Genomic DNA, 27,234 nt, shown 5'->3' with positions numbered 1-27,234 from the left:
CATGGAAACCCTGGTTTTAACCTGTATGTGCTGACTGAGAAGGGTTTGAAGCATGGGGTGACAAGAGGGACAACAGCTCCCACTACCCTCCTTCAAATGCAGAGGAGGGAGAGAGGACAACAGCTTCTCCCTTTCCTGTTTCCTTGTACAGAATTTTCCTTCTCTTTTTAATGCTTTTTTTTTATAGATTACTAAAAAAACCCTCATTCTCCTCTCTCCAATTACTCAACATTTTAATTGGTTGAATTTTGATTATTCGGAAAGGAAATACATTTTTGATAAATGATGGATTTGTATGCCACTTTCCATTTAAATTTAAAGTAGGAAAGAGGTCCATATGTAATTAAACCAACTTCACATTCTTTAATGATCATTTTTGTCCTCCCTTCTTGTCAACAATTTCCTACCTGCAGGCTGTAATGACAGCAAATATCAGGCTGAATGACTGATCAGTGCTGGCTTTACAGCAAGCCCCTCAGACAGTGACCTCCCAAGCACATCATGCTTTGTAGCAAGAGGACAGAGTCGCTGACCTCAGAATGTCCCTAGGCACTGGTCCTGGATGTAGCCCAGAACGGGAAAAGGGACAAGCCAGTAACTTCTGAGCCTTCAGTGTACAGGTCAAGGCACTGGACATGCAGAAGCAGTGACTGATCTCTGCTTCTCTCCCCATCCCAAAGCAGTCTTTGTAATGTGGGTATCTCTTCCACTCCTCGATTCAAAGAAATGTGTGGGATCCAAGGGAGGGAGAAATAAGTGGTCAGGGATGACCTGTGTCATGTAATGTGGGAAAAGCCATGGAAGTGTGGACCTGGCTTTGTTAGAGGATTTGAGCATGATTCAGAGTTTTTCCATGGAAAGCCGTTTGTAGCCTTGCAGGAGGGTCTGTGAGCTATACCAGAGCCTGCTTGCTTGGATTTTCAAATAATACTGTACCATAATGGAACAACTGCTGCTCTCCAAAACATGGAGTTGGAGAGGAGCAGCAGAGAAGTAAAAGATGGCTGGAGAGCTGGTGTTGATTTTTAGAGCAGGCAATAAGTGAGAGGAGAGAAAGGAGAGGGATCCAGTCCAGCCTGTAACCTCTGACTTGTAGAAGGGAGTTGGGGGTCAATCTTGGGAGAGGAATTGTCTCGGGAATTGTGTTGCGCTTATAGCCCTTTAGTTTCTCTCCTCAGAGTCCCTGCGCTCCACCTACCTATTTTATTCTTTATTTCCCTACCCTTTTGTGCTCAAAGGAATTTGATGAGAAGCCCAGGTGGTTCCAGCTTCAGCAGGGTGCTACGTGTGATTGAGAGGGCTTATGTGATCTCAGCCCCTGGGTCCAGGCTGGCAGGACCACGGTGACCCACAGCGCAAGGAGGGAAATTACAGCAGATGGCTAAGTCTGAAAGTGTGTCCTACAGCCCAGGAGCTAGTGAGTGTGTCTAGCTGGGTGGGAAGCTCAGGAGACAACCTGATTTACAGGCATCGGGGAGCCGGGAACTGTGGAAAAGAAATATGAAGTTTCAAGCAGCTTTGATGTTTGCCTCTCTCAGGGTGTGAAGAGTGATGCTTGCTTACTGTCAGAAGGCTCCTGGCTCCTTTTTAGCCTGTTGAAGGTCAAGGACAAATGAAGCTCGTTGCATTACCTGCATCTATCACTGATGCTGGCCTTTCAGCCCCTTAACATTCCATTGCATACTCACCTGTACATGGTACTGTGAAGTCTCGTGCATAATGACATTGGAGTTGGAGTATTTTTTCCTTTGTTCTGCAAAAAAAAGAAGAAAACAAGCCTTCATTGTAGCAGGTGTTTGCTGTTATATCAGGATCTGGGAGTTACAGCTGTCATGATGGGGTGCTACAGTCTTTCTCACACTCTGAGTTCAGAGTCTTCAATCTTCAGAGTATTTGCAATAATAGACATGTTACTGATACTAACTTTTGTAATGAGGATTGGTAAATCAGATATGTAAAGTGCACGTTCAAGTTGTATCTCTTAATACTGCTGCTAATTTGATTCCTGGGGTCAGCGTCGTTTGTGGAGGAAATTAAACCTAGGGTAAAGGAAAGCCTCAAGCAACAAATGATTAGGGAAGCTCTTGGCAGAGGGCTGAGGAGTGGAGGAGTGGCTTGAGAAGGCTGCGGAAGACTGTGATATGCACATGGCAAGAAGAAAAATTCCAACCACAACCCCCAGTCTGGACATAACAGCCCTTTGAATCACCCTCCAGAGGAAACCCTCTGCACTACTGTGATGCTTTTAGTTTGCTTTCTTGCGTTTCCTGGCAAGCCATGGTGAAGGGTTGGAGTTAAAGACAGGAAGGACTGTAGGGATTAAGCTATCCAAAGCTACCAGGAATTACTGAGACTCCTGCAAATAGACATCTCCAGCAGCTGCCTGCTGCGGCTCCTGTTGCTGCTCCACGCTGGTTCAGACCATGCGTCCTGTCTGTCCCTTTCCCTGAGCCTGCTTGCATGAACTTGTCCTGCAAACAGTTGCATGGGCATAGCAGTCAGTGGACTGCAGTGATGGGATGAGAAATGAGGGTCAGGATTGGAAAGGATGGCAGTTCCTGAAGCTGGTGATAGTGATGGAGAAGGTGCAACACTGAACTACACCCTGAGTGTTGGCTGGGGAGTAATTTGCCAGCTCTGATGTGTGTCCTCCTTTAAGCCTTGCATGGAGAACGCTAGCAAGGAGTAAATGTAGCAAGCAAAGCATCCTGCTGTGACAAGAACAGAAAGCAACCCCCAAAGCACCAGTTTGGAGCTTTAGCTTAGTCCTGGGGGTGTCCTTGTATTCACTCCTCACCTGGATAGCTGTTATTTAAACCTCCTGCCAGTAGATCCTGTGCAAAGGAAGAAGCTGGCCTGAATCTGCTGCTTTCCCACAGAGTTAACAGGAATTAAAATATCCTATAGACCTGTGCCTCCTTTTTTAATTGCCAGGATTTCTGTAAATATCCTTCCTCATGAGTGTGCGTGCCCCTGCGTGTCACATGCAGCTTCACACCTAGATTTTTCCTGCCCAGAATGGGATAGGATTTCTAGCCAGCCTATCTAGCCCCTGGAAAGCTCCTGTTTCAACTTACTTTGATTTAGCTCCCAGCTCATGGGAATTTGGGATTTCTTTGGTTGTCCTAAAATCAGAGTGCTGGCAGGGAGGGTAGTTAAAAACTGGTTAGGGTTGAACAAGCTCAAACTTTTCAGGTATATTAGACTTCGGGTCTTTCACAGTTTTTTTGCTAAGTGTCTGTTGGGTGCTCTTGCTCCCATCACCTGCCCTGGTTTGGGGCTGTGAAATGCTGCTCAGGCACAGGGGTGGTGGAGTTGGGCTTGGGGCTTGGGAGACGTGCAGGTTTGTGCCGTGCTTTTGCCTTGGTTCCCACCTTGGTAGTATGAATCTTTTCCCTTGCATCTCTGTTATGCTTTTATTTCTCCTTGGCTTCCACGGAAGGAGGATGAGTGCGTCCCTGAGCTCAGCTCGGGCTCTGCGGGCATTGCCACCAGGTGTCTCTCCAGAACAAGCACCGACCTAGCAGAGAAGAGCTTTTAAATTGAGCTCCGCTTGGTACTTCTCCCAAGACACAGGGCTGAGCACTGGTAGCAAACTTGCCTATGGCCGCTGGAGCATGTTAAAGATACAAAGTTAGCCCAGAGACAATGAACGTAAGAAGAGACGCTGCTACTTTCATTTGGAGCCTGGCAAGGGTTGATAGAAGCTGGTTTCAAGCTGATTTCTAGTGCTTTTAAACACTTCCGTAATGCTCTTTAAGACTGAGGTGTGCCATCCGCTTGGCAGGACACCCAAGGACTTTATGCCTGGTATCTCTGTGCCTGTGGTTGAAAAGACAGCAGTGTGCTTGGCCTCTGTGGCCAGTTCCTGGTAGCCCTAAAGTGGCAGCTGTTCACAAGCAGAAATGATTTCTTGGTGGGCACGCTGGCAGAGGTGTTAACGGAGACTGCCGGTCTCTGAGCCGGTGCCTTTTACACCGCCAGCGTGGGCTTGGAGATGGAGTGAGGATAGCTCAAAGACCTCAGACTCCCTGCTCAGCCATTAGCTTCTAGAGTGACCTTGAGTAAATTAATATTTCAGCACAGCCACCTCCCACCTTAGGCTCGCATTGAAGGGTCAATGGCATTTTCTGTTTGCTGTGTGTTTTAATTGCAGTCTGCCCTACTTCAAATGTGGGGCAAGGTCTGGAATAGGGCACACGGCAACACACACCGCAGGGATTCATGTCTGATGTGAGTAACTTTTTTTTTTTCCTCACTAACCTCAATTTCCTCACCAAACATTTCTCGTGTAAATAGATGACACTAATGGAAATGAGAACACTGCGTCTGTGTGGGATGGAGACAAATTCAGACATTAAGACATCCCATCCCCTCCTTTTTAAAAGGGTATGGAAAGGGCTGAAGTGCTTGGTCTGGAAACAGAAGGTTTTTACATTAGGACAGGCAAATGTCTTCAGCCCTGAAAGAAGAATGCAGAGCTGTGTCAGAAGCTGGCAGTCCCTGAGGAAGGGAAGGTGTACCAGAGGGACAGGATTTCCAGAGGGAGGCTAGCATAGGTCTGTATTTCTGGTAGAACAGCCTACTGGTCTGTAGGCTGTCTGGTCTGGTAGGAGAACCAGGCTGACTGTCTGGTCTGGTAGGAGAACTGCCCATGGAGCTGTAGCAATGGTCAGGGCTGTGGCTGGCTGCTTACAGACTTTCTGGAGTCCCCTCTGATGCCTTTGCTGCATCACCCAAGCTCAAAGAAGCTGCACATGTCATGGTCGGGGGAGATTCTCAGCATGTACCTCTGAGGAAATGTTTAGAGAAGCCCTTGGAAATCTTGGGGACATGTTGAAACCCTAGGGCTCTGCATAGCCCAACTTCCCATCGCCTGCACTTGGGGGTAAGCTAGAGGGCAAGGGCTGCTTTAGCCATTTGCAGCCTTTTCCAGACAGAAGCAAGCCCTGGGGCAGGGAGAAAATGAAGGTATCCTCCTCTTCCTCTGTTGATTCTCCTGGGGGAATTTCTGTGGTACCTTTGAGAGTTGCAGAACTAGAACAAAGTGCCTCTATTTTGCCTCAGGATGCCATTCAAGTGACGTTCCAGAAGCTGGCCAGGACGAGGAAAGGGGTGTTTCTGCTTATTCTCTTTCCTGTTCCTTTCTTTAAGATATCTGCTTGTTCCTTCTGAAATCCCTTCTGTCTCCTTGGCTTCTACCTGCCCCCACACCCATGGAAACTTTTATTTTTGTGTTTCCTCCTGGCATCCGCAAATATAACCATGAGGCTTGAAAGCAGCCAGGCTTTCCGGGGACAGCAGGGTGCCAAAACACTGAAATCTCCTTTCCTAGTGCACAGTTTTGATTTAAACACAGGAAGAGTTAGAGATCCAGCCTGCAGATCACAAAATAATCAGTCTTAGGCTACATCTACCCAAGAAGCTTGGGTGCTTTAAAAAGGAAGAGGATTTTTTGTTTTGTTTACTTCAAAGCAATCTGGTGAAAGGTTACAGACCTTTCCGTGGATGCATCGTTACTTGTCTTAGTTATGCATCATTATTTGCCTTAGCTTAAATCTGGCTCTGGTGGTGCTGGGCTGATCCGAATATGCCATGCACAGAACGATGCCTGCAGGGAGATCTATGGCCATCTGACTCTATGGATCAAGGGTGGGCCTTTACGTTGAACAGGTGAACTCCCTTGGCCAGAAAAGACTTCAGAAGGCAGGTTGCTTGTCCTTGGGTGGCTCCCACAGTGCCCTTCTGCACAGCCCTGTCCTCTACCTGCTGAGTTTTGTATGAATGAATGCTGGCTTGTTAGCAGCAGTAGCTAATTTCCTTCTGGTTTATCTGACACCTCTCATACTAGGACACTTTGCATTTTCATGGCATCTTGCAGTGGAGAAGGCCTGAGCACCATAAGGTTTATCCAACCCATACCCTGGCCCCACAAGGTGAAGGATGTGCATAATCCCCACACAATAAATAAGCATTATAGGAATATAGCAATGCTTTTCCATGAATTAGATGGCAGTTGCTGTCAAAGCTTAGACACCAATCTGCACCTCTATTTAAATGAATTTTCTTCTGCTGTGACCTTTAGAGGCTGTAGCGGTGGAGGATTCTTTGGATATAACATGGGCTGCGCTACAAAGGGCAGGGAGAGCTCTGGGGCTGTGGCATGAGTACAGCAAACATCTAAAGGTGATAAAAGCTGGCATGAGCCCACAGTGACCACCACTGTCTGTCTTTCCCTTCTGTCTGCCAAGAGAGACAAAGAGAAGGGAAAACAGTACAGCTTTGTTGCTTTTGGTGTCTGGCAAGAGAAAAAAACCCTCATAGTGTGGAGTTCCTGTCTTGTCTGGAGGGAGGCAGCTGGTGTGATCCACTGCTGTGGCCTAAAGAGCAAGGATGGGTAATTCACAGTTGTGTCGTGGCTGAGCCCAAGCACTTGCTGTATGAACGCATGGGTGATCCAGAGAGTTTTGAATGACTTGAGTGTGGATAGCACCTGGGACATGCACCCTCTTTGGTAAATTGTCTTATCCCTTGCCTCTAAGGATTTGGCCCATTGAGCCTTAAGACACCCCTTTCAAGGGAAAAATAAACCCTGTAAATTGTTCTTTAACTGAATTCAGTTCAGTTGTTCAGTCCTTTCCTAACCAGCTAATCTTGCCTGGTACCCAGAGATGTGGGGAAAACGGCAAAGCTGTTCTCTGGAGTATGTTATTTTCTGCCAGTGTCTTATGGATAAACAGTGCTGTGGGAATGATGTTTCCCACTGGTACCACTGGCCACACGAGGAAATGGAAAAAGCTCAGACACTGCAGAGGCAGCAAAGTGGATTTTATCTGAGGGCTCAGAAAGGTGCTGGGCTGAAATCTCAGTGATGACGCCAAAATCTTGGCTGGAATTTTTCCAGTTTGGCTTTATGTTAAGGAGTGGAAGGGATGAAAGTAAGTAATAAATGAGGGGGGGGAAAAAGGCAGGATCAATGTACATCCTGGAGGGCTGGGGTTATCAGCTTGGTCCAGGAAGCCAAACCACATCTTTTGTGCCAAGTCGCCTTCCCATTTCCATGCAACACCCTTTTTTTGCAGGGAGTTAGGATGTGGCTGTGAACACTCCCTTCAGCCTGGCAATCGTGTGCACAAGAGATTGGCTAGCCGTAGAAACTGCCCGCTGGGACCAGCTTAGAGCTGAAATAATTAGCTAAAGTCTCTAGGGATGTAGAACAGTGCAAAGGAGAGCAGAAGTGGGCTTATCTCTCTTTGTGTATGGCCTCTGCCAAGCCAGTGAGGCAGAGCATTCCCAGTACAATGCACCAGTGGTACCAGGGGAGAAAGGGTGGTTGTATCGGTAAGACACCCAACGGGGTGCCTAGGCTTGAGCCCTGCCTCTGCTGCCAGCTTCCAAAATGGCCTGTAAATATTAGTAGGGGGAGAATATCAGCCTAGGGAGGAGGGAAACAAACTCTGGGGTCTGGCTTATCTGACCCTGAAGCAGCCAAAAGATGGTAGCTGAGACGTATGACAAAAGAACCTGTGGTCGCTCACTGTGCTGGGGTACAGCTGTATGACCGTACATCTCCATGCAGAAGAGTCTTGTGCCTCTGCATATGGGGTAAACAGGCTGAATGGGGTGTGCTTCCACCATGCTTTGCTTTCCCCAGATTGTTAATGGGTTATAGCTGGTTTTTTTGGCTCTTTTTGCATTTTCTGAAGAGAATAGGCAGAACAGCCTTGGTACTACCATGATGCATGTGTTCCTGGTGTTTTGGGGGAATCTGAGCCCTTCTTTTCTGCTGCTGGTGGGGTGAGTGCCTGTGGTGCTCTGCTGAGCTGCATGAGGGTTACAGGCTGTTACAGCCAGGATCCCAAAGCTCAATCCCAAGCTACCATCTCTTTCCATCCAGTTACACTCTAAACTGCTCTAAAGAAAAACTCGCCTGTGCTCTTGCTGTACGCTAGAGCCAATGTCAGTTGTGGTGTAAACAGGTGCTGCTGTAACAAATGCAGCCAGTTGCACCAGAGCTGCGAAGGCCTCAGCCTCCCCTCCGTGAACATCCTTCCCTGCTTAATTAGTGAGCTTTATCACACAGGATCCTCCCTGATCCTCCCCACTTCTCATATTTGTCTTCAGCCATTGCTGAGCAGAAGGCACAGCAGAAAATGTGGAGGATGGACAAGTCCTACATGAAGCAGTCTGTAAGGAACCAAAGATGTGTGGGATCAGGTTTGTTTTCATTGGCAGTACCAGATCAAGGGCCTCTCCTTGATTCCCTGTGTCACACTAGCAACTTCCCTGGCCTCTGTGTCCATTAGAACAGCCTAAGGAAAGTCCTAGCTGTTGCCTTCTGGAGCCTGCCAATAATTTCTGTTATCTATATATTATCTAGCAGTGCATATGCTGTTTATAGTAACCTGCTATTGTAGTGTGAGCTTTGTGCCAAACCAACAGGTCAGGACACAGCCCTCCAGAGGAGAAACAGAGCAGCAAATGTCTCTGTATGCTAATGGCAATGATGCAAATCTGCCGGGCCTGCATTATAAAGCAGCTTTATGAAACAGCATCCATTCCCAGGATCTGAGTGCGGGGCCAGATCTGATCTGGCAGTCTGACCACCCATCTGCGGTAGCACAGCTCTGCCAATCTGACAGGTTCCTGCATCCTCAAAGAGTGGGAGGATGCTCCAGGTTCTGCAGGGTTAGTCAAGGATCTGGTTTCAGGCACTGCACAGACCTGCTGCGTCTGAGCTCCTGACAGGGAGGCATCTGCAGGTCTGTACCTCTGCTGCTGCAGAGGCTTCCCTGCTCAGGGGTCCCCATGGCTGGCTGGCACAGGGACAGCTCCATTTTGGAAGCATCTCTGCAGCTTCTTATGAAGCATCAAGCTCCCTGGTTTTCCTTTTAGCACCATGATATTTTCTGAATGGCCAGAGCTTGTTAGTATCTGTGGCTGTGATGCTGGGAATCTTTGCATGGGGCAGCTATCGTTCATGGCTGGCATGTTGGTACATGATCTGGAAGCTCTTGAAGTGAATGAAAAGGCTCTCATTGAGGTTGGGGGCAGGCAGAGGTATGAATGGTCTGTGGCAGCAGGGAGCTGCTTTATTGATAGTGTGTCAGCAGCTGCTAGGAGGTGTCACAAGGCCAAATTCCTCCTTGGCATGCTTAATATTTGCCACTAGCTCAGACCCAAGTGCTCACATTCCTGTTTTATTAGCTGAAGACACAACCCACTCTAGAAGAGCAAATAAAAACCTGACCCACCTCCTGGGTTGTGCAAGGACTGAGTACATCGAGAAACACTGCGTGTTTGTGTCTGGCCTGCCCAGGATCGTGAGGCGGTATGTACAGTAGCATACTGTCCGCTGGGCAGGCACACAGGGGCCTCTCCGCAGAAGATAATCAGGGTATTGAGGAGTTGCAGGGGAAGCTTATGGGTAGAGGTATTCCTTTTTAGCCTTTACAACCAGAGCTGGAAGAAGTATGCCAAATTATTTTCCACCAAACAATCCAAAGTGTTGTTTTCTGAACTTCCTGTAGCTGGTAATGACATTTTTTGAATGTCAGAATACATTTAGGAAGATGGGAGGAACCTTGATTTAATTAAACCAGTGAATTTGCCTTACTTTAAAAAAACTCGTAATGAAAAGTTTCCCCTTTTTTTGTTGTTACTAACACAGCTTTTGTTCCCAAGGTACTTGGGCATATCCAACAACCCATTTCCATTTAAGAAAATATTCCTCTGAGTAAGCACTAAGCAGTTACTTCATGCAAGGAGAGAACTTGTGCTCGGCAGTCTTGAAGTGGCAAAGAAAAAGGGCTGCTGGAGATGCGGAGCAGGCACTGCAGCATCAGGGGTCCCTCCCTGCAGCCTCCCCATCACTAACCCCTGGCCCAAAGGCTCCGCGGTGCGGACATGAGGGCTGCCTGCAGCAGGTCGGGGTGGCTGCAAGGCAGCACTGCGGCCAGGGTTGAGCCCAGCAGCACCCAGGGCAGAGCCTGCTCCTCCCAGTAGCTCCAGTCAGGGCTGAGCTGAGCCTGTGTGTTTCCCGTCTTACCCACCGCTGGGTTTCGATCTGTGGGAGCCAACAGGAATGCTGGCTTCCTATTTTTCTTCCAGCCCTCTTTCCAGTTGGAGTATTAAATGTCTGAGGCTTTGAGTAAAAGGGTCACCTGTAAGGCAGTGTCAGAGGGGAGCTGGGGTAATCTGAAGCTGGAATCTGGGGTGGGAGAGGGAATGTGAAGTAAGAAGCTGAAATGGCACTGAGGGGGCAGTGGGGGAGGACATGGGGATTTTTGATATTTTTAAGCTTAAACACCCATCGGTAGAAATTAATCTGACCAGTTTCTCCATAACACTTTTGATGTCATACACTGACCTATTGGGGTCTCCATTAAGAGTAGCTATTGTGGTTTTCTAACAGTGGCTACCATATTATTATAATATTTTAGTATAATAAAAATATCTTCAAGGCTGGCAGTGGAAGAGATGGGGAATCAGGCACTGCTCTGACTTGGACCTGCAATCAGCACTGCACAGGGCTTTCTTGTGGTGGGCTGGGGAGGTAAACAGCAACAACACATGGGAAAATGGCACTGCCTTTCCCCCCACCTGCTGCAGGAGCATGTTGGTTCCCTGTTGTTGTCCTGGTGCACTGGGCAAATGCATCTAGGGACGCTCCCCCCTCTAAGCAGCTTTCAGTGTGCCCTGGCAAAGGGCTGGAGCAGGGGAGAGCAATGCCCAGGGGGGAGATGTGTTGGCCATGATTGTACAGCTGGTTGGGGATGGACACAGCTGTGTGTCCATCTGCCCTGTCCAGTGCTCTGGAGGTCTTGGGCAAGCAGAGCAGGTCCCTGGGGAGCAGCAGTATGTCCAGGGAACGATGGAGCTGGGAAGTCCCTGTTAGGTCAGTACTGATGTGCTCAGCACCAGTTCCCTTAGTCCCTCATCATTTCCCAAAGGGAAATCTGCAGGGCAGTCCGAGGGAAGCAGTTCCTCCTCTCTGCAGCAAGGAGTTTTGGTCTTTGCTGGATCTCTGACTTTCTCTCCTGTGGGAGGATAGCCTTAAAGGGAATGGCCGCTCAGTCAGTCAGGTCTGCAGTTGCTTTATCCAGAATTGCAGCCTCACTGCTTTGCTGATGGCAACGTGGGCCTGCTTCAGGGCACGGGCTGACATCTCAACAGAGTCAGACATGCCTAAAACCAAACACCTGGCCTTCCTGCCGAGATATTGAACCTCAGAAATTGTCTCAATGAATGCCAGTGTTTTCTAATTTTAGCTTTTGTTAAAAGACACAGAGGCTCTACCTGCATCCGAGGGACACGATGGTAGGTGGCACCATTCAGATGCTGCCCAGATCCCCTTGGGTTTAGACATGTGCACAGTCCTCCTGACCCAGCCGTGTAGCTGAGCAAGCTCTGTTTCTAGCCACCACTCCTGCCAGGGTTGTGTCTTGCAGACAATACCAGCGTGTGTTAAATTCATGTACAAACCCTCTTCTAGAGGGTTGTGGGGAAGAAACAGCACCTCAGTGCTCCCACTGATAACTGTGTGACGGCAACATGGTCTCCAGCTAAAATAATTAACAACCTCATGGTTTGGGCAAGGGATAATTAATGGCAAATAATGATCCTTTTGTTGGTCATTTTGTGTTGAGCCCTCAGACAACATGGCTTTAGGGAAAGCAAGATTGTCTGGAGTCAGTGTTTCTGTCTTTCTGCTTTTGGGGTGATTATGAGTTGGCACAACTCTTATCTGTGATGGGTATCTCACAGCAGCAACCCTGAGGCCGTGCTTCACGCTATGCTGGCCCAGGGTGCAGCAGAGCCAGCAGCAAAGAATTAGTCTGGGGACCATGCTGGGGGCTGGCAAGTCTCATCTCTGAGACCTCCCCGTGTGGTTGGGGGCCCCATTGGGAGACAAGGGAGGTCTGCAGAGACCTCCAGGAGTTGGTTCGTGACTGTTAAACGTAATATGCGCCTTCACCATCAGTGTATTCTGCCTCACCAGGACCAGCAAGCTCTGCCAAGCAGCTGCTGGTGGCTTATGGGTGCAGGCGGCAGCAGTGGAGTCTCGCTCCCCAGGCAGATGATACCTGTCCAGGGCCACGCTGGGCAGGCGGGAATGGCTTTTCTCTTTGTGTTAGTCCCCGTGTCCTGTTACAGTGCTGAAGCCTGTCTTGGGTTACCTGGGGGGTGTGCAGTGTCAAGTGATAGCGCCTTGCAGTCTGCTGCTGTTGAGCACCACATTTCTCCAGCCTAACTCGTGCTACAGGTAGTTTATCTTGCTCCAAAATCCCTTTTCCAGCCCTGTACCCTGACAAGTTTTGGTCTTTCTCAGAAATTAGTATATTGAGGATGGGGTGGGCAGGTTGGAGCTAGCCGGCTGTGTCTCAGAGGTTTGGATGTGAATGAGTGCTGCCTCCTGCCAGGCCAGCATTTTGCATCTCTGTGGTGCCCCTCCATGTCCTACCTCTCCACTCTGTGGCCCTGCTGGGGGGCCAGCCTGGTTTTGGATCTGCCAGGCACTTCTGTGCCCCAGCATTTGAAGTGAGAAGCAAAGGCACCCAAAGGGTTGGCCAGGGGTGCTGAAAAGTGTCTGAGCACCACAGGGATGGACATGGTAGCTAAACAGAGATGGGCTGCTCTGAACGCTGCTGCAGAGCTGCTTTCTTCCTACAGCCCCATGAAAAACCCACTGTAATCGTTAAACTGCTCTTAACTCTGTAGCTTGTCATGGTTACACTACCTACCTAATCTGTCAGGAGAGACAGCACTATCTGATAAGTAGCTTAGATGAATGCCTGCAGAAGGTCCACCTGGGTGGCACCACAGAAAGAGGTGGCAGAAGCCTGCTGTGGGAAGCACTATGCAGAAATGCTTCCTTCCAGCCCTTCCCTTGGCTTCTGCTGGAGCCACACTGGTCTCCCCCTGACAGGCTTTCATCTAGGTTCAGAACAGATGCCAGTAAGTGGAGAAGCAGTTTAATTTATTTATGGTATGCATTAACATTTATTCAGCTGGTTGCTGTGCATTGAGTAAGGTGGCAACTTGATAGGTGCCAGCCATTCCCCCTGCTGCCAGCGGAGCTGGGGCTTGCTCTGTGCAGGCAGCCCACAGAATCTTCCAGAATGTGGGGCTGAACAAATGTGATGCTGTTTTGCTAAGGGGGGAGGAAAGGATGAGTGTCCTGCTACCATGACAGCCAGGAAACTCCACTAAGGACAGCTGAGCACCTAGAAAGTGTATCCAACTCTGGTAGGGACAGAGCCAGGGGAAGATCTCTCAGGGCTTTACACCAGTTTCTTTGGGGGCTGTGTCCTGTGTGGACCTAGATGCCTCTGTGGGTTTCACTCTACATCCTTGAAACCCCCCAGAGCAGATCCTCCGCCCTTCTCTTCGAGGTGGCTTTCTGTCCGCAGCCTGAAGCTGCTGCTCTGCTTCACCACGATGCTCTTGCATATCACTCTCCAGGCTCTCACCTGAGGTGGCTTTAATACTGCCAGTGAGTCCCTGTGGATACTGGGGATCCCTTGGCCCGCAGATAGCAGTCTTGTACCTGCCGTCGGCACTCCTGTCGTGTTAGGCCAGTAGTGAAGGCTCAGGCTGGGTTAGCATTTAGAGCCAATGTACCTGAGCTGATGGTTCGGTACATGCCCTCCTTCCTTCCATACCTCTTTGTGGTCAGAGGCACTTGACTGTAGAAAAAACATCTTAAGAAAGCTAAACCCAAGGCCTCGTTCACCTAGGAATAGTATTTAGACATCTGTGTGCATTGGAGAACCTGTGTGCATTACCCAGCAAGCTTAGAATGCAGCAGGAGTCTGTGCGCTGCGAAATTGGGAGTTGATTTCTATGGAGGCCTGGCTATGTACGCAGGCTGAGGGTCCAGCCTGATTACACTGGAGGAAAATGGAAATACAAAGTCTTGCAAGTTCTGAACGTTCCTTAGCAGCATCATAATCACATAATCAAGGCCAGCTTGGCCTGATGTGATTTGTTTCATTATGAAACTTAATTCTCCCTGGAATTTTAGTTCTTGCCTGCTGTCCACCCCCAAATGTGCCAGCTCACAGCAGAAATTAATGTTGGGGGAGGGAGGGTCTGAGTGCAAAGGGACCCAGACATTTAAATATTGCTTTAACACCTGCTGAGTGTCCTTTGATAAAGGCGTGCTGAACTAGCAGGGTGGTTTTCAAGTTCTGTCAAGCAAAAACCCTGTGGATGTATACTCATGCAGTGCTGGGCTGATCCCGCCAACAGCCGCTGATTTATGCAGTAAATGCCTGCAGACCTCATACTGTGCTTCAGAGGTGGCAGGGAAGCCATGGGCAGCTGGATTACTCCTCTTGAGGAGCTGGCCCATGGACTTATGAGTGTCATTTAAGGTTTGCTGGAATTTGATCAGAGAGGTCCCATCCCTGGTGAAATTTGCTTTTAGGGTGTGTCCATGCAAAAAAATTTAAAAGATGTAACTCAATGTTGAAAACTACTTACTTGAGAAACTGTGTGTGTGTTAGAGGCGGTTTGTCAGCCTTTCCCTTCACTAGCTTTTGTGGGAGTCATTGCGGGCTGCTCCCTGCTCATCTTGCAGGGCACCAGGTCAGCCTTGAGCTCACAGTTCGGCCCCCTGAAACCCTGGCCATCCACAGCCCTGGGCTGCCTCCACCCATGGGTGCTAACCTGCGCATGTGCTGTATTTCAACGCAGTTGTCAGCTCTCGGTTTCGTTTTTACACAGTGCTCTATTTACCTTGTAACTATAATCTTTCTGCCCCTGACTGGATCTGCAGGAGCTTTCAGTGCATGGAAAAGAAGTGATGCTGTTAGCGGTAGGAGGAGCCTGTCTGAACTAGCAGTCCTGTGTGCAAAATGGTGCAGCACCTAAACATTTCCATGCCTCACCCTCTTGCTGCTTTCTAGGCTTATCTGGTGTGCTTTCATCTCGGGACAGGTGACTGACACAGTTCAAACCCCTACTTGGCACCTGCCCATCATGCAGCACCCAGGCCACAGACAGCACCAGTCAGTAACACCAAATTTCTGTTCTACCATTATTCCCATATTGCACTTCTTTGCAGCTAGTTGAAGTTAGCAATGACTTTGTTTAACACTTCATCCACTGAGTACAGCCCCCTCCTTCCCAGGCAAGATAAGTCACTTGTGGGACACTGCTCCGGGTCACTCCACCCTGATAAACCTCCAGCCCAAACCCTTCAGCAACCAAAGCTGCTTCCCAGGGACAAATAAACCACCTTCACCTCGTAGATGTAAAGGGAAGTTTTCTGATCGAATATAAGCTCTCCAGTGAGGGGTGCATGCAGCCTGTTCGTATTCGATTTAAGCATCAACCAGGCAAATCGACAGCTCTCAGGTGGGAAAGTATGCAGGCTCGGGCTCCCCAAAAGCCCCCAGTGGTCCCCCAGACAAACCCCCATCTCATCCAGGGAGTGACTGTGGGAGGTGACTTCTCACACATGACTTTCTGCTTGTTCTGCCTGCCCCACAGGGCAAGTCTTCACCCAGGATGTGTTAAGAGAGCTGCTAGGATCGGGAATAACTGTTACTGATACCTAAATGTTCCCTGTGGCTCTTCATCCAGTGACTCACTGGTTCCACTGGAGCTGGGGTGGTTTATAAACAAGCTGTGTCAGGCTGTGCACAAGTATTCCCTCTACTAGCAAAGAGCCAAAGGGCACTGGAGTTTTCATGGTTCACTGTGTAGTTACAAGAGGATAATCATTAACCTGCTGAGGACAGTCTTTCTTTTGTTAGGCCCTTTATCAGGTTATCTTGCTAACATAACTGGAGAGGATCTGGGTGACAGGTGGGGGTGAGGGAAAGCAATGTTCTGCAGAGCTTGTCTCGCAAAATCACAGCTGTCCCCAGCATGGGAGTCGGTGGCACGGAGGTGAGGTGCATTTTTGCTGCCACATCAAGGCCAGCCTGTTGCATTTGGAGGTCTGGATCCACGCTGCTTTGAGTTCCAGCCTAAAACCCCAACAGCCACATTCAGATCTCCAGAGGTGCTTTTGCTATAGCAAACTTTAGATGGGTTTGTGGGCATGACTTACCGTACAGGTCCTTTGCACTCAGCTTGGAGGCTCCATCTGCTCTGCCCATGCTGCCACTGTAAAAGAAAGAAGGCACAAATAAACAATCGGCTCTCAGATCTTTTTAACATCTGCTTTTGCACTGCAGCTTGTGCAGTAATCAGCACAGCAGCTCTGCAGCTGTCCTGAGAGGGACCAGCGGTGCCCTCCTCATCACATCCACCAGACATGGTACAACTCCATAGTACCAGGCAAAGCATTTGCTTGTATGACCGCACCAGCGGCTCTCTCTGCAACCCTAGCTGTTATCCACACCACTGGCGCGTGTCACTAAACCCAGCAGCTGGAAACAGGAGACAGAGGAGCCCATCTAGGCCTGTCCCCACTACAGTTACCTTCCCACCCCGTGTCCCCTGGAAGGACATCGCTTCCGGAGGGGCTGCTTTAAGGACAGTGGCTCCTAGTGTGTGATAAGGGGGGTCATCACAGGGAGTCGTACAGGTAAATGGAGGCCCCTCCACATTGTACCCAAGTCCACCTGAACCCGAGGCAGTGTAAGTGCCAAGATTAAGCTGTCTTACTAATGGACCTCTTTGAGATGTGCTCCTTGAAGGCAGGTGCTCAGATATAGAATGTGTCCCATGTAAAAATGTGGAAGGACATAATTGTGTATGAACACTTGAGTTTTGGGGTGTCGGGTCTCTAAGCATGGGTTGCATCCCCTGTAGGGCTCCTACCACAGATGCCTGGGTTGTGCCTAGGAGTGTGCAGCCAGGAGATAACGGGGTTTTCTCCAGCTCAGGCCTGGCAGAGGAGGATCAAAGCCAGACCTCAGGGTTTCAGGCACTGTGGTCGGGCTGTCCTGCACGGTGCAGTGAGCCAGTGGGTGGCCAGTGGCTACTTTCTGCTTTGTCACCATGTCTCCCTGAGGGCAGGCAGTGCTTCATGGTGCTCATTCACTTACACCCTGCTCCCCAGAGACCAGGAGCGTGCAGGAAGGAGGGAGAGAGCTGGTGGCTCTGGCTCCATCAGAAAGCTGCTGCAGCCCTTAAGCTGCAGGTGGAGGTCTTCCTGGTGTCCCCCTCCTCTTTCCACCTAATGCAGCTTTACCAAGGTGAAGCAGTGATGCTGGCTGTAACCACAGCTTGTGAGGTGCCCAGGAAGGGTGACTCAAACACCAGAGACTTAGGGGGCAAGTGGGACTGCTAAAGAGCATCCCCCTGGCTGGTAGGAAGGAGTGGTGGTGCCAGCTGTGAGATGGAGAAGCCTGCCACAGAGATCCTTACTTTGATGAGCCAGGGTTGCTGCTGAGGGATCCCTTGAGACTCATGTCGCTTCGCAGGACAGGCAACTGCAGCAAAAGCAGAAAAGATAGGATTAGTCATTAGAAAACACACTATTGTGTGATTTACCCATGTACGTGCTGCCCTTCCTGCCTCTGATTTAGGGTCTCCAAGCAGTGTGGGCACATGAGAGCAGTCAGGTGAGCACAACAGGGTTTCCTTGCTGCTCCTCCTCACCTCTCACAGCTCTGACCTGGGCTGAAGATGACACGTACAGGGATGCCTTTCCGAAACCTATTTCCACCTCTCTCCTCTTGCCTGTCCCTTCCAGGCACATGCCAGCTTTGTGGTATTTCAGCATGTCTTTTTCTAGCAAAGCAGCCCTGCCTACCATTGCTGTGGCCTTTGCCTTTATGGTCTGTCAGAGGCCACTAACAAACATATGGATCTCTGTGGCCATGTGCTTATGACTGTCAAGTGTCCTGAGTCTTTTTGCAGGCCTACAGTACCATTATCTTTTGTTATGTGGCAATTTCAAGCTCTATACCAGCTGGTAAAGTATCTTTACCAGGGTATTACCCGCACAGGGAAAAATGAGATAATTGTGATTACTGCTTCACTGGCAACATAAGGATTGAGAAACATTTACTGCCTTGGCTGAGTGCTTGGTGAGAGGCAGGCAGACTTTGTGCACAGATATTTATTTTTTCCCCCCTCCTCTTTCAGATGAAAATTATAAATAATGTGAAAGAAGATGTGAGGGAGATCCAGTCACTGGTCTAAGAGCAGAACTACAAGGAGGAAAAAAGAAGGGAAAACAAGGTATAATAGAACCTCAAGGGATGCTTTGTATTGGCATCCAAAGTATTAACATCTGCTCCAGTGCATGACTTGAAAGAAAGCCAAAACAAAGTCTTCATGTTTTTTTATTCACTTTTTAAAAGTTCAGCAGGCCACCTGCCTGGGGGCTCGGCACTCAGCACCTTTTTTGTGCTTTGCCTGGGTTAGCACATGCTCACCTCATTATAAAGTTGTCAGAAATCAAAGATAGGGCTTTAAAATACTCATTGTTGGCCAGAAGGAAGAAATTCATTAGTGTCTTCAGTGGGATTTCCTGTGAGGGGACCTTTGAACGTGCTTGGCATGTGCTGTGGGGCCACTGTGACAGCCATCCCTGGCAGGCCGTGGAACTACCTTGCAAAGGTTTTTTTATCTGAGTTTAGGCTAAAGTGTGTGTAATCTCCAGGGAACACTTCAGTGCCATCCCTGGCACCTGGGATTTCCCCTCTGGAGGCTGACTGTCTCTGCTGCAGGGCTTGTTGTATCGTCAGCAGAGCTGCTGACGTTTTTATTCCTTGTGTTTGAAACACTCATTTGTGGTATTTTGCTCAATGTGTTTCAGCCTGAGGTGAGGACAGATGCAGAGTTTTCTCACAGATCTTAACAAAACTGCGTGTCTGTCAGAGGGCTTGCAGAGGTCCAGCTCTCCAGGTGAAGCAGACGGCTTGTGTGCACACTGCACAGTTGCATGCTGTTGCAGCATTGTGCAGCCACACACCCACACGTGTACACACAGGCTGTATGGAGGACCCCAGCATGTTTTGGGCTCAGCCTTATGGCTGTCAGCCTGCTTTGTGTCACAGTAACACTCCTCAGCAGTGAGATGCTGTTAGAAATTACAGTGAAGTGCATTTTGTAGCTAGTATATTAAATTCTCCTTTTCGTCTCTGGCAGTTGATGCTAAAGTCTGTGCACATGCATCCACACACGCACAGATACAAATTCATATACACATTAGAATAGAAACTTGGTGTTCTGCCAACCCCCTGAGTGTAATAAAACCCATCCCTGTGCCCAAGCTTGGGTACCTGTGAATTTTTCCTCTGTTAATAGCTGTCTGCTGGTTTCCTTTTACAGTCCTCAAACTGTTCCTATCTCCCAGATCTCCGTGTGCATTAGCATAAGATACCTAGAAGAGGGAATGCGTTCTAATAAACCCAGCTCTGGTCTGTTTACTTTATAGCAGCCAATCACTTTAGTCCCACGGCTGGTGATTGTAGTTGGGAATGTTTCTGCATATTAATGTAATATTTCTGGCTGCCTTTCACTTGCTGCCCCAGGGCTGTGTCCTTAATGGACTGAAATCCAGGTTACTCCAGCAGGTAAGTGCCACACGGTTTGGCCTGTGGAGTTCAAAGCTTGCGCCCAGGCCCCAGCCATGAAACGACAGGAGGAACTAGGGGTGCAGCCAAGGTCACCCTGGTTTTTGTTTCTCCTTCATGAGCTCTGTCCAAAAGACAAACTCTGCCCAAAAGACTGGCCCTGCTTTTAGAGGAACCCATCTGGTCAAGCCCTCTGTGGCTGCCAGAGGAGCAGACCCCATGGCAGTGGCAGGGGTTGCTGCTCAGCTTTGAGGGTGAAGCGGGTCCAGCCATAAAATGAGCCGATTCTTTATCTCATGGTAGTTAATAAGTAAGTACTGACGGGATAAGCTGGGCTTATCCCTAGAGGAAGGCAGGATAAGTTACCAGGTACCTTGGCTGGTGGAAACACCACTGGACCCCACAGGTGTCAGAATGACTTGCCCACACGCTGCTTGAAGTGTGCGGTGGGAACACCCACCACCCACAAAACAGCAGAAAGGTTTTGTGCCACTTGCAGTTTCATTTATACCCTGATGCTCCAGAGTCTTCTGCCTGGCCAAGCAGAAGCTGTAATGCATTAGCGCTGCTGACATTTCAGCAAGGGGCTGATTATAAATTGCTCCTTCTGACATGTCCAATTGAGTGACCCTTGGTCTGTCTCGGCATTTGTAATGCAGCAAACCCCAGTGTCCTCCCTCCCTTTCCCAGTGCCGTTGGAAGGTTGCCCTCCCTTCCAGGGTGCTTGTATCTGAAAGAGGACATGCAACTGGAAGTGATGTGTGTGCGCCTGCCAAGTCAGCTGGTCCTTATCCTGCTGGGCTCCCTTCTTTTTATTTATTCATGCTATTTTTGTTAGTTAACCTTTGCCTGGCTCTCCCTGCTGCATTAAGGGCCATGTCTGTGTTTAGACTTGTGTTAATCGAAATGAGGGTGTGGTGTGATGCTGGCCAAGTTAAACCAGGACAGAGCCTCATGCCAGAGCTCTTAATTCACTTTAAATTGCCTGATATTAATTGACTCCTAGCTGGTAAATGGGGGGACAGATGGATGGACAACATTTCTGAGGGGTTGGAGACTTTATGATGATACTTTATAATTTTGCTAAATTGAAAGACAACTAGAATCGAGTAAGGTGAAGAAAGGGCTGAGAGTACTTCACCTCTAAATGCAGGCAGAGCCAAAGACGTGATGTGAAAGATGAGATGAGGCTGCAACCGAGTGGCTGGCTTTCCCCAAGTTTCCCCCTCCCCATGGGGGCATCCCTAAGAGCTTCCACCACCCTGTAACCGCTGACAGACACACTGTCTTCTCCTTGCTGTCATTTCAGCTGTGGCTTAGGTGTCCCTGATTAGAGGGTTCCTGATCTCCCTCTTATCCCCCTTGCAGGGTGTGGCTGCTTTCTCCTCCTTACACAGGAGGGGAAGTGAGAGGCAGATTTAGCCTGCGATGTGTGTCTGTGCAGGGGTTGCCTTTGGCTCACCCTTATCAAATCCAATTTTGAGACCATCACCTGCTCTGTTGATGGTGCAGGGCAGCGTTTCTCCATGGGTCACCAAGCAAGCTGGCTAAGCCATGAGCATAGTGTTTAATGGGACAGGGGCTCTAGCAGCTACGCCGGGCTCAAATAGTGGCTGTGGGGGCAGATGGCAGTACTACATTTGGGCTGGGGGGACTTACAGGAGAAGCTTAATTGCCTGTCTAAAGCCTGGCTCCATGACCTATCCCAGGCCAGAAGATCTCATGTGCCTTAGGGAGGCCAGCGGACAGTGCTGTTGAGGTGGGTGATGTCTTATTGTACTTTAAAACAAAGGAAATCTTACTCCCTGACTTTCCGGACAATCTTATCCTTGGAGGTCAAATATCCTTCTGAAGACACACAGTCATGATAGGAGCCTGGCATTGTTGTCTGTGCTACATTTCGGTACTTTTATATCAAATGGAAGCGGGCCATGCATTGTTTTGACTTTCTTTGAAGAGCGAGCTGCAATGTTGCAAGGGTGGAGAAGTGCAGTGGGAGGGGGAAAGAATAACAGTGCTCTCTTCTCTTTGGGCCGGTCACTGCTATTGCTTTACATTATTTTTATTAGGTACACTTTGTCCTTGTTTGCTGTGGGTCATACATTTTTGTTTTTGTAGCACATGGAAAGGGATTGTGAAAAATTCTGGATTTTGGGTGAAGATTGGACAACCTGAAATTATGGAATACTAGTGTCTTTTTTAGGGCTATTGTTATTATTGTCACTTTGAATAACAATAGCAGTATGTGAGTGTTTTTCATCATGGGTCTAAGAGTACCCTTAAGACTGTGATCAAGTAGAGCATGCTGGGGAAGGTTTGTTGGTGCCAGAGGCCATTATGATATATGATTGTAGCAGTGGGGAAATGCTGATCAAAACACAACAGCTTTTGCTGGAACAACAGTAGAAAGATATGGCAAAAACCTCAAAACCTTAAAAACTGCCCAGTCACCTAGGAGTATGGGTTTTTTTGCATGCTCTAACTCATTTCCAGCAGACCTTGTCTTTGTTTCTGGTGTGCCCTGTGTGACAGGACTTTTGAAATGCCCATGAGCTAGTATTTGAAACGTTTTCCTACCTGGAGCCATGGTACCCATACTGATGGCTTAACTGCTGTGTCACAAAAAGGGGTCACATAAGGTTTGATATCTGTAGGCTAAAGTGTTCCTTGACCAGGCTGGATCACCTGGAATGATGCCAATGTCCCTTATGCCCCATCAAGTCAGCCCAAAGGTGGTGGTAGGGAATGGCTTGTGGAGTGGCTGGAAGAAAACGGGCATATTATGAGCAATCCAGACTGAATAACTTGGTTGTAATAACAGGCTGCAGCCCTAACAAGCTGCAGGTGTTGTGAAGGACATGTGCAAGGCCAGGGGAGATAAGGAGGCTCTGTATTCACAGAGAGATAAGAGAATTGGACAGAAAGATGAGAAAAAACAGGATGCCCGCACAAGGGGGGAGCAGCGTGTGGGTACCACACTGGGACCAATCATAAGGGAGGTGGAAGCGTGTGAATGAGTAGTTTTAACCTATCACTTTTTACATAACAAAGCCTACGTAGCGTGTGTATCTTTTGCTGAGAGTATAAATTGCTGTAAGTCTTTTAATAAAGTGGCACTAACTTGATCACATTGGTCGTATAAGTTGTGTCTGAGCCTTCTGCGTCAACAGTGGCTCTGTTCTGGAGCACGTGTGAAGTGCTTAAGGACGTGGTGAGGGAAGTCTTTGCACTAAGTAGTTTATGGGACTTGGGCACTGGTGAAATAAATGCAATGGAAACACTGCCTGGGGGTCCTGCCTGGGATAGGAGGGGGCAGGTATTATGAGGGTGCTGCTGTCTCTGTGTGTAGCCTGTGCTAACTGGATGGGTCAGGCAGAAATGCTAAATTAGCAAAAGGCTCGGCGAGTAACATAAAGCATTGGTTAGAAACATTAGCTGGCGACCACATGATGTTATCTAAACTTCCCAGGACAACAAAGCGCCGTCTGTTAGGGTTGCTGAGTGTTTTCATAAGGGAATGTCACGCTAGTGAAAGCTGTTTGACAGACTGTCCTGCAAAGCTAAGTCTGCTTGTACCCACACGAGCAAAGGGAGCACAGGCACCGCAATAGAAGTGCCCTGCGCTGTTTGTGCTCCAGGCAGTGTCCCCAGCCCCTGAGAGCATCCCGCTGACTCCCGTCATCTGTCCTGCCCACTGCCATCGTATTGAAGGACCTGGCAGATAGGAAGACTACAATCCCATATCAGTCCACTAACAGAACGCCCTTCAGATGTTGGTGAGGCACTGGGATCTGGGTGCTCAGTGCTCCTCAGGTGGCACCAAGAGAGCTAAATTCACACAATCTAAAGATCCCTAAAAGTGCTTGTGAGATGGACCCTGGAAACCTGTGGCAGACCTGAGAACTTAACCTGGGTGTCTTGTGTCCTGGCCCAGCCTCCGGATGATGAAACCACCCTTCTCCTGATTTGGTTGCTTTTCTGAACCTGCCAGTAAGGATGCCTGTCAGGGCTCACCAAAAGAAATTCAGACCTGCTCAGTAGGATGTCTACCAAGAACATGTACTCATAAAGAAAACCATCTTTGGGTTAGTCAGAAAGCATCAGGGGAAACCCAAATCCAGAGCAAAGAAGCTGCCAGCCAAACAAATGAACAGGTTGTTGTTGTTGCTGCTCCTTAATAAAAGCAAGGAAGCAAGGATCTTGTCCCATCTGAATTTCCAAACCCTGTCTTTGCAAATCAGGCCTTGCAAATCATGGTGGTTCAGTGGGACCAAGTCAGAACTTCATGACTCTTTTATCGATTTAACCTGTCGCTGGGGATTCCTGGAGAGGGGAACCGGTATTTCTCTGGTGACCCTCGGAGTCCCCATTCTTGTCTGTGTTGTTTGAAATGTTTTTACAGTGCCCCAAGTTTTGGGAAGTGGTGAGTCCTGCTCTTCTTTCCTTCCTCCCTCCCACCCATGGCAGCTTTTCAAGTTATCTTTGTGGTGATGGAGGCACTCGAGATCACAGGTCACTTTGGGAAGATGCTAGCCCCTGTGGAAGAGGTGAGCATGAATGCATGTGTAGTTTTAGGGTGTGCATAGCACATACCATGTTACAGCAGTTAGTCACAGGCAGCGGGTACAACGTGCTGGGTGTCTGGAAGAAACACTCCCTGTTCTGTACATGCGATTTTTCACATTGTGGGGATTCTCCAGGGGACAAGCACCTGGATAAATGTAACCCAACCCAACAGGTCAGCGCAGGTCTGAGCAGAGAAGAACCAAGTGTTCTTTAGCCTCCATGGGGGAAGCAGTAGCAGCTTTTCTAGACTGAGGCACCTTAGATCTACAGCCACCCCTCTCCCAGGTCTGATGGACCCCGATTACCACTTTTTGTTTGAGTCTCCGCTCCTTATGCGTGGTGCCCTTCCATGCTGTGCCCAGATATTGCAGAGCATCAGGATAAGATTCATACCCGTTGCTGAGGTTCACACCCAAGTAGCCTGTGCCTTGTTCACTTGCCTCCTCAGAAGCAACAATTTGTGCTTAAAAAGTATTTCCTGAGAAAATGTTTAGGTGGACTTCCCAGTGCTGAGAGGGGAACGCCCACAGGCTTGTCCAGCAGCTGGCCTTGGCATGAGCAGTCCCTGGGCGACCACACAGCCCTGCTAGATTGCACTAGAGGTTGGGAGGCAATGCCCAGAAACAAACTGATACCACGGAGCAGAAGTGCCCATCCTTACAAATTCCTGATGGGAGATTCACAAACCGCCTAGAGAGACTGTGGGAAGTTACCCCCCCATGTCCTGCTAAGCACACACATACAGCTTGTGCATGGCTCTTTCCAGTCCGTAGGTGATACGCAAACAGACCTTAATTTTGGTCCAGGTGAGGAGTCCAGGCAGCACTAGAGGCTCTCAGCACGGGAGAGGAAGGCTCTGCAGGCTCGTTGAACCAAACTAGAAGTTTCTGTATTCCTGCCAGAAGGTAAAACCTTCTTTCAAGAAATACAAAAGCAAGTCTAGACAGTGCCTTGCTTTATAAATACCCAGGGAAAATGCACAAATGGCCAGTCTCCAAGATCTTGGATCTTGGGAAAAAACTGGAAACTCACTCCACTACCCTTCTCTGAAAGACTTGTTTGCAGAGTCCCTGTGCTGAGTCACAGCTCCTGAATTTACACTTTTCCTCTCTGTTGGAGGAATCCCGCAGAAGCTGGGTGGAGGAAAAACACGGAGCAGGTTTGAGCTTGCTGTGTGTCTGCTGAGCCTGTTTCCTGCCGGGGTACCAAGCTGAGCATTACCTATGCTTGGGCCGCAGTTCAGCAAGCTTGAGAACCAGGCCCAGAAATAATGAGCCAAATATTAATAGATGCTTTTGGAAGGATGGAAGGAGGCAGATAAGTGTACTTTGTATAAAAGCTCATTAAATGGTTTAAACTAAAAGACCCTAGTTCAAAACTACCCCAGTGGGAGAAAGTGTAATGTGAGTCACTGCACTCCCCAGAAAGAAAAAAATATGACGTGTTCCCTAGGCTTCCCAGGAAAAGAAGAGTGTTGTGGGGTATTTTTGTAGTTTTTTCCTCTGTCCTGTTTTTATTTGTGCCCACTTCTTCTCTGAGCAAAGCCTGTTCCCTTGCCCTGTGCCCAGCAGCACCCAGCAGATGGGAGCTGTGGGAGGCTGGTGCTGGCTGTGGAGCTGCCTGGGAAGGCTGGAGGGCTTCAGCCATCATGCGGTGGTGCTGGCAGGACCTGTGGGCGTAGCGCGCCTGGTACCCAGAAAGTTTGCTGAAGAGATGTGCTGGTTGTTGTCATGCTGAAGGTATCTCTGTCTTGCATCTTTATCCAACACTCCTCAACACCCGCCCCCCCCCCCCCCCCAAAAAAAAAAAAAAAGATCCCCTTTTCCTAGCCTGGTGCTAGACTCCAGGCACTGGATCACTGCTGGCGAGGGGGGTGTAGCTGTGATTTTTAGAAGGGGGGAAGGGTTTGGCGCTGTGACTGTGTCGATGAATGGGATCCTTTCTGTTTTCTCTGTGTAGCAATCAGGACTCGGACATCAGGCCAGTAAAAATAGGGAGTGACTCTCCACGTGTGTGTCATTCTAGAGCAGGACGGATAATGGCCCAAGGCACTACCCTGTTCTGCTCCAGCCCAGCCTGAAGGAGGGCGTTGAATCGCCTCCAAAGCACCAAATCCTGTGCGCAACTGGCAGTGTGCTCGTGTCTCCTGACTGCAAGTGCTGACCCCCAGAGCTGTTCCTCACGTGCACCTCGCTGTATAGTGAGAATATCTCTTATTTCTCTTACAGCTTTTCCAGGCTCAAAGGCATTTGTGAAACAGCTGGGAGACTTGGCAAAAGGCTGGCACCAGAGGGGCAACGTGGGCTGGTGGCCAGGGGTGGAGAAGGTGTGAGGGTTCCTGCTGTGTCCCTGCTGCTTCACGTAGTGATGTTAAGGCTGAGGACACAGCAAAGTGGTATTCTTCATGGTGGGACTTCAAGGGAAAAAAGCGGATTTGCTCAGGGCTGTCACATCCATACTTGAAAGGTGGTGGTGTGTTTATGCAAAGCACCTGCAGCAAAACTGCTTCTTCCAGAAGCTTTAAAACTATCTGGTCCAGTGTCAGCTGCCACGTCCACACTGACAACACACTGATAATACCGGGGTGCTCCTTGCTAGCTCCTGGTGGGTGTCAGTCATTTATTGCCAGCTGTGGATGTATAGGTAGGTGAGCTAATCACTCAAGTGCCTTAATTGTTCATTAAATGATTGCTTTAATGTGTAAGTACGCTGTGACCCCACCTTGTATTAATACTGTGCAATGCTTACAAGCTAGCCTTAGCAGTCCTGGTTTGTTACTGCTTTTACAGGAGACCTGTAAAGCCTAACAGATAATTTTGGGAAGCCAATTCGTTTTCCACATTACTTCCCAGCAAAAGCCTTTAGCCCCAGGAGGCCCTGTGTTACTTAAACCTGGACATCACTTGCCTGGCTAGTGCCAGCCCAAACAGGGCTGAAATGCTTCAAGGAAAGGTGACAGGGTGGTGTGGCTGCTCCCTCACCGACCCTCAGGAAGGGTGGAAGGACTTTGGTTTGTAAATGAACTCCTCCATGCCGACTGGTTCATGAGCAAGACAGGGGTGTTGATATCAGCGGGACGTTTCCACCACCACCTCCTAAAGGAAGGGCATTTTTGGTCACTCCCTGAAACGCTGATTCACTTGCCTGGCAGAAATTCAGGCATGTCGCCTGACGGTCAGTG

The 27,234-nt window shown here is 49.0% G+C and overlaps 1 protein-coding gene across 2 annotated transcripts in view; it reads right to left on the bottom strand.

The window, feature by feature from the left end:
• EPS8L2 (EPS8 like 2) overlaps positions 1–27,234 on the bottom strand; it is a 66,876-nt gene that overhangs the window by 27,183 nt on the left and 12,459 nt on the right. For both annotated transcript variants that reach the window (XM_056354384.1, XM_056354383.1), the window contains 3 exons: positions 17,329–17,393; positions 16,064–16,119; positions 1,689–1,753 (listed from right to left, as the gene is read on the bottom strand). In XM_056354384.1, the coding sequence (XP_056210359.1) occupies positions 1,689–1,753; positions 16,064–16,119; positions 17,329–17,372 (165 nt within the window). In that variant the 5' untranslated portion in view covers positions 17,373–17,393. The remainder of the gene's footprint in view (positions 1–1,688; positions 1,754–16,063; positions 16,120–17,328; positions 17,394–27,234) is intronic.

This window comes from Falco biarmicus, chromosome 10, assembly GCF_023638135.1.
Source record: "Falco biarmicus isolate bFalBia1 chromosome 10, bFalBia1.pri, whole genome shotgun sequence".
NCBI classification, from domain to species: Eukaryota; Metazoa; Chordata; class Aves; order Falconiformes; family Falconidae; genus Falco; species Falco biarmicus.
This window is presented reverse-complemented; position numbering and strand designations above follow the sequence as displayed.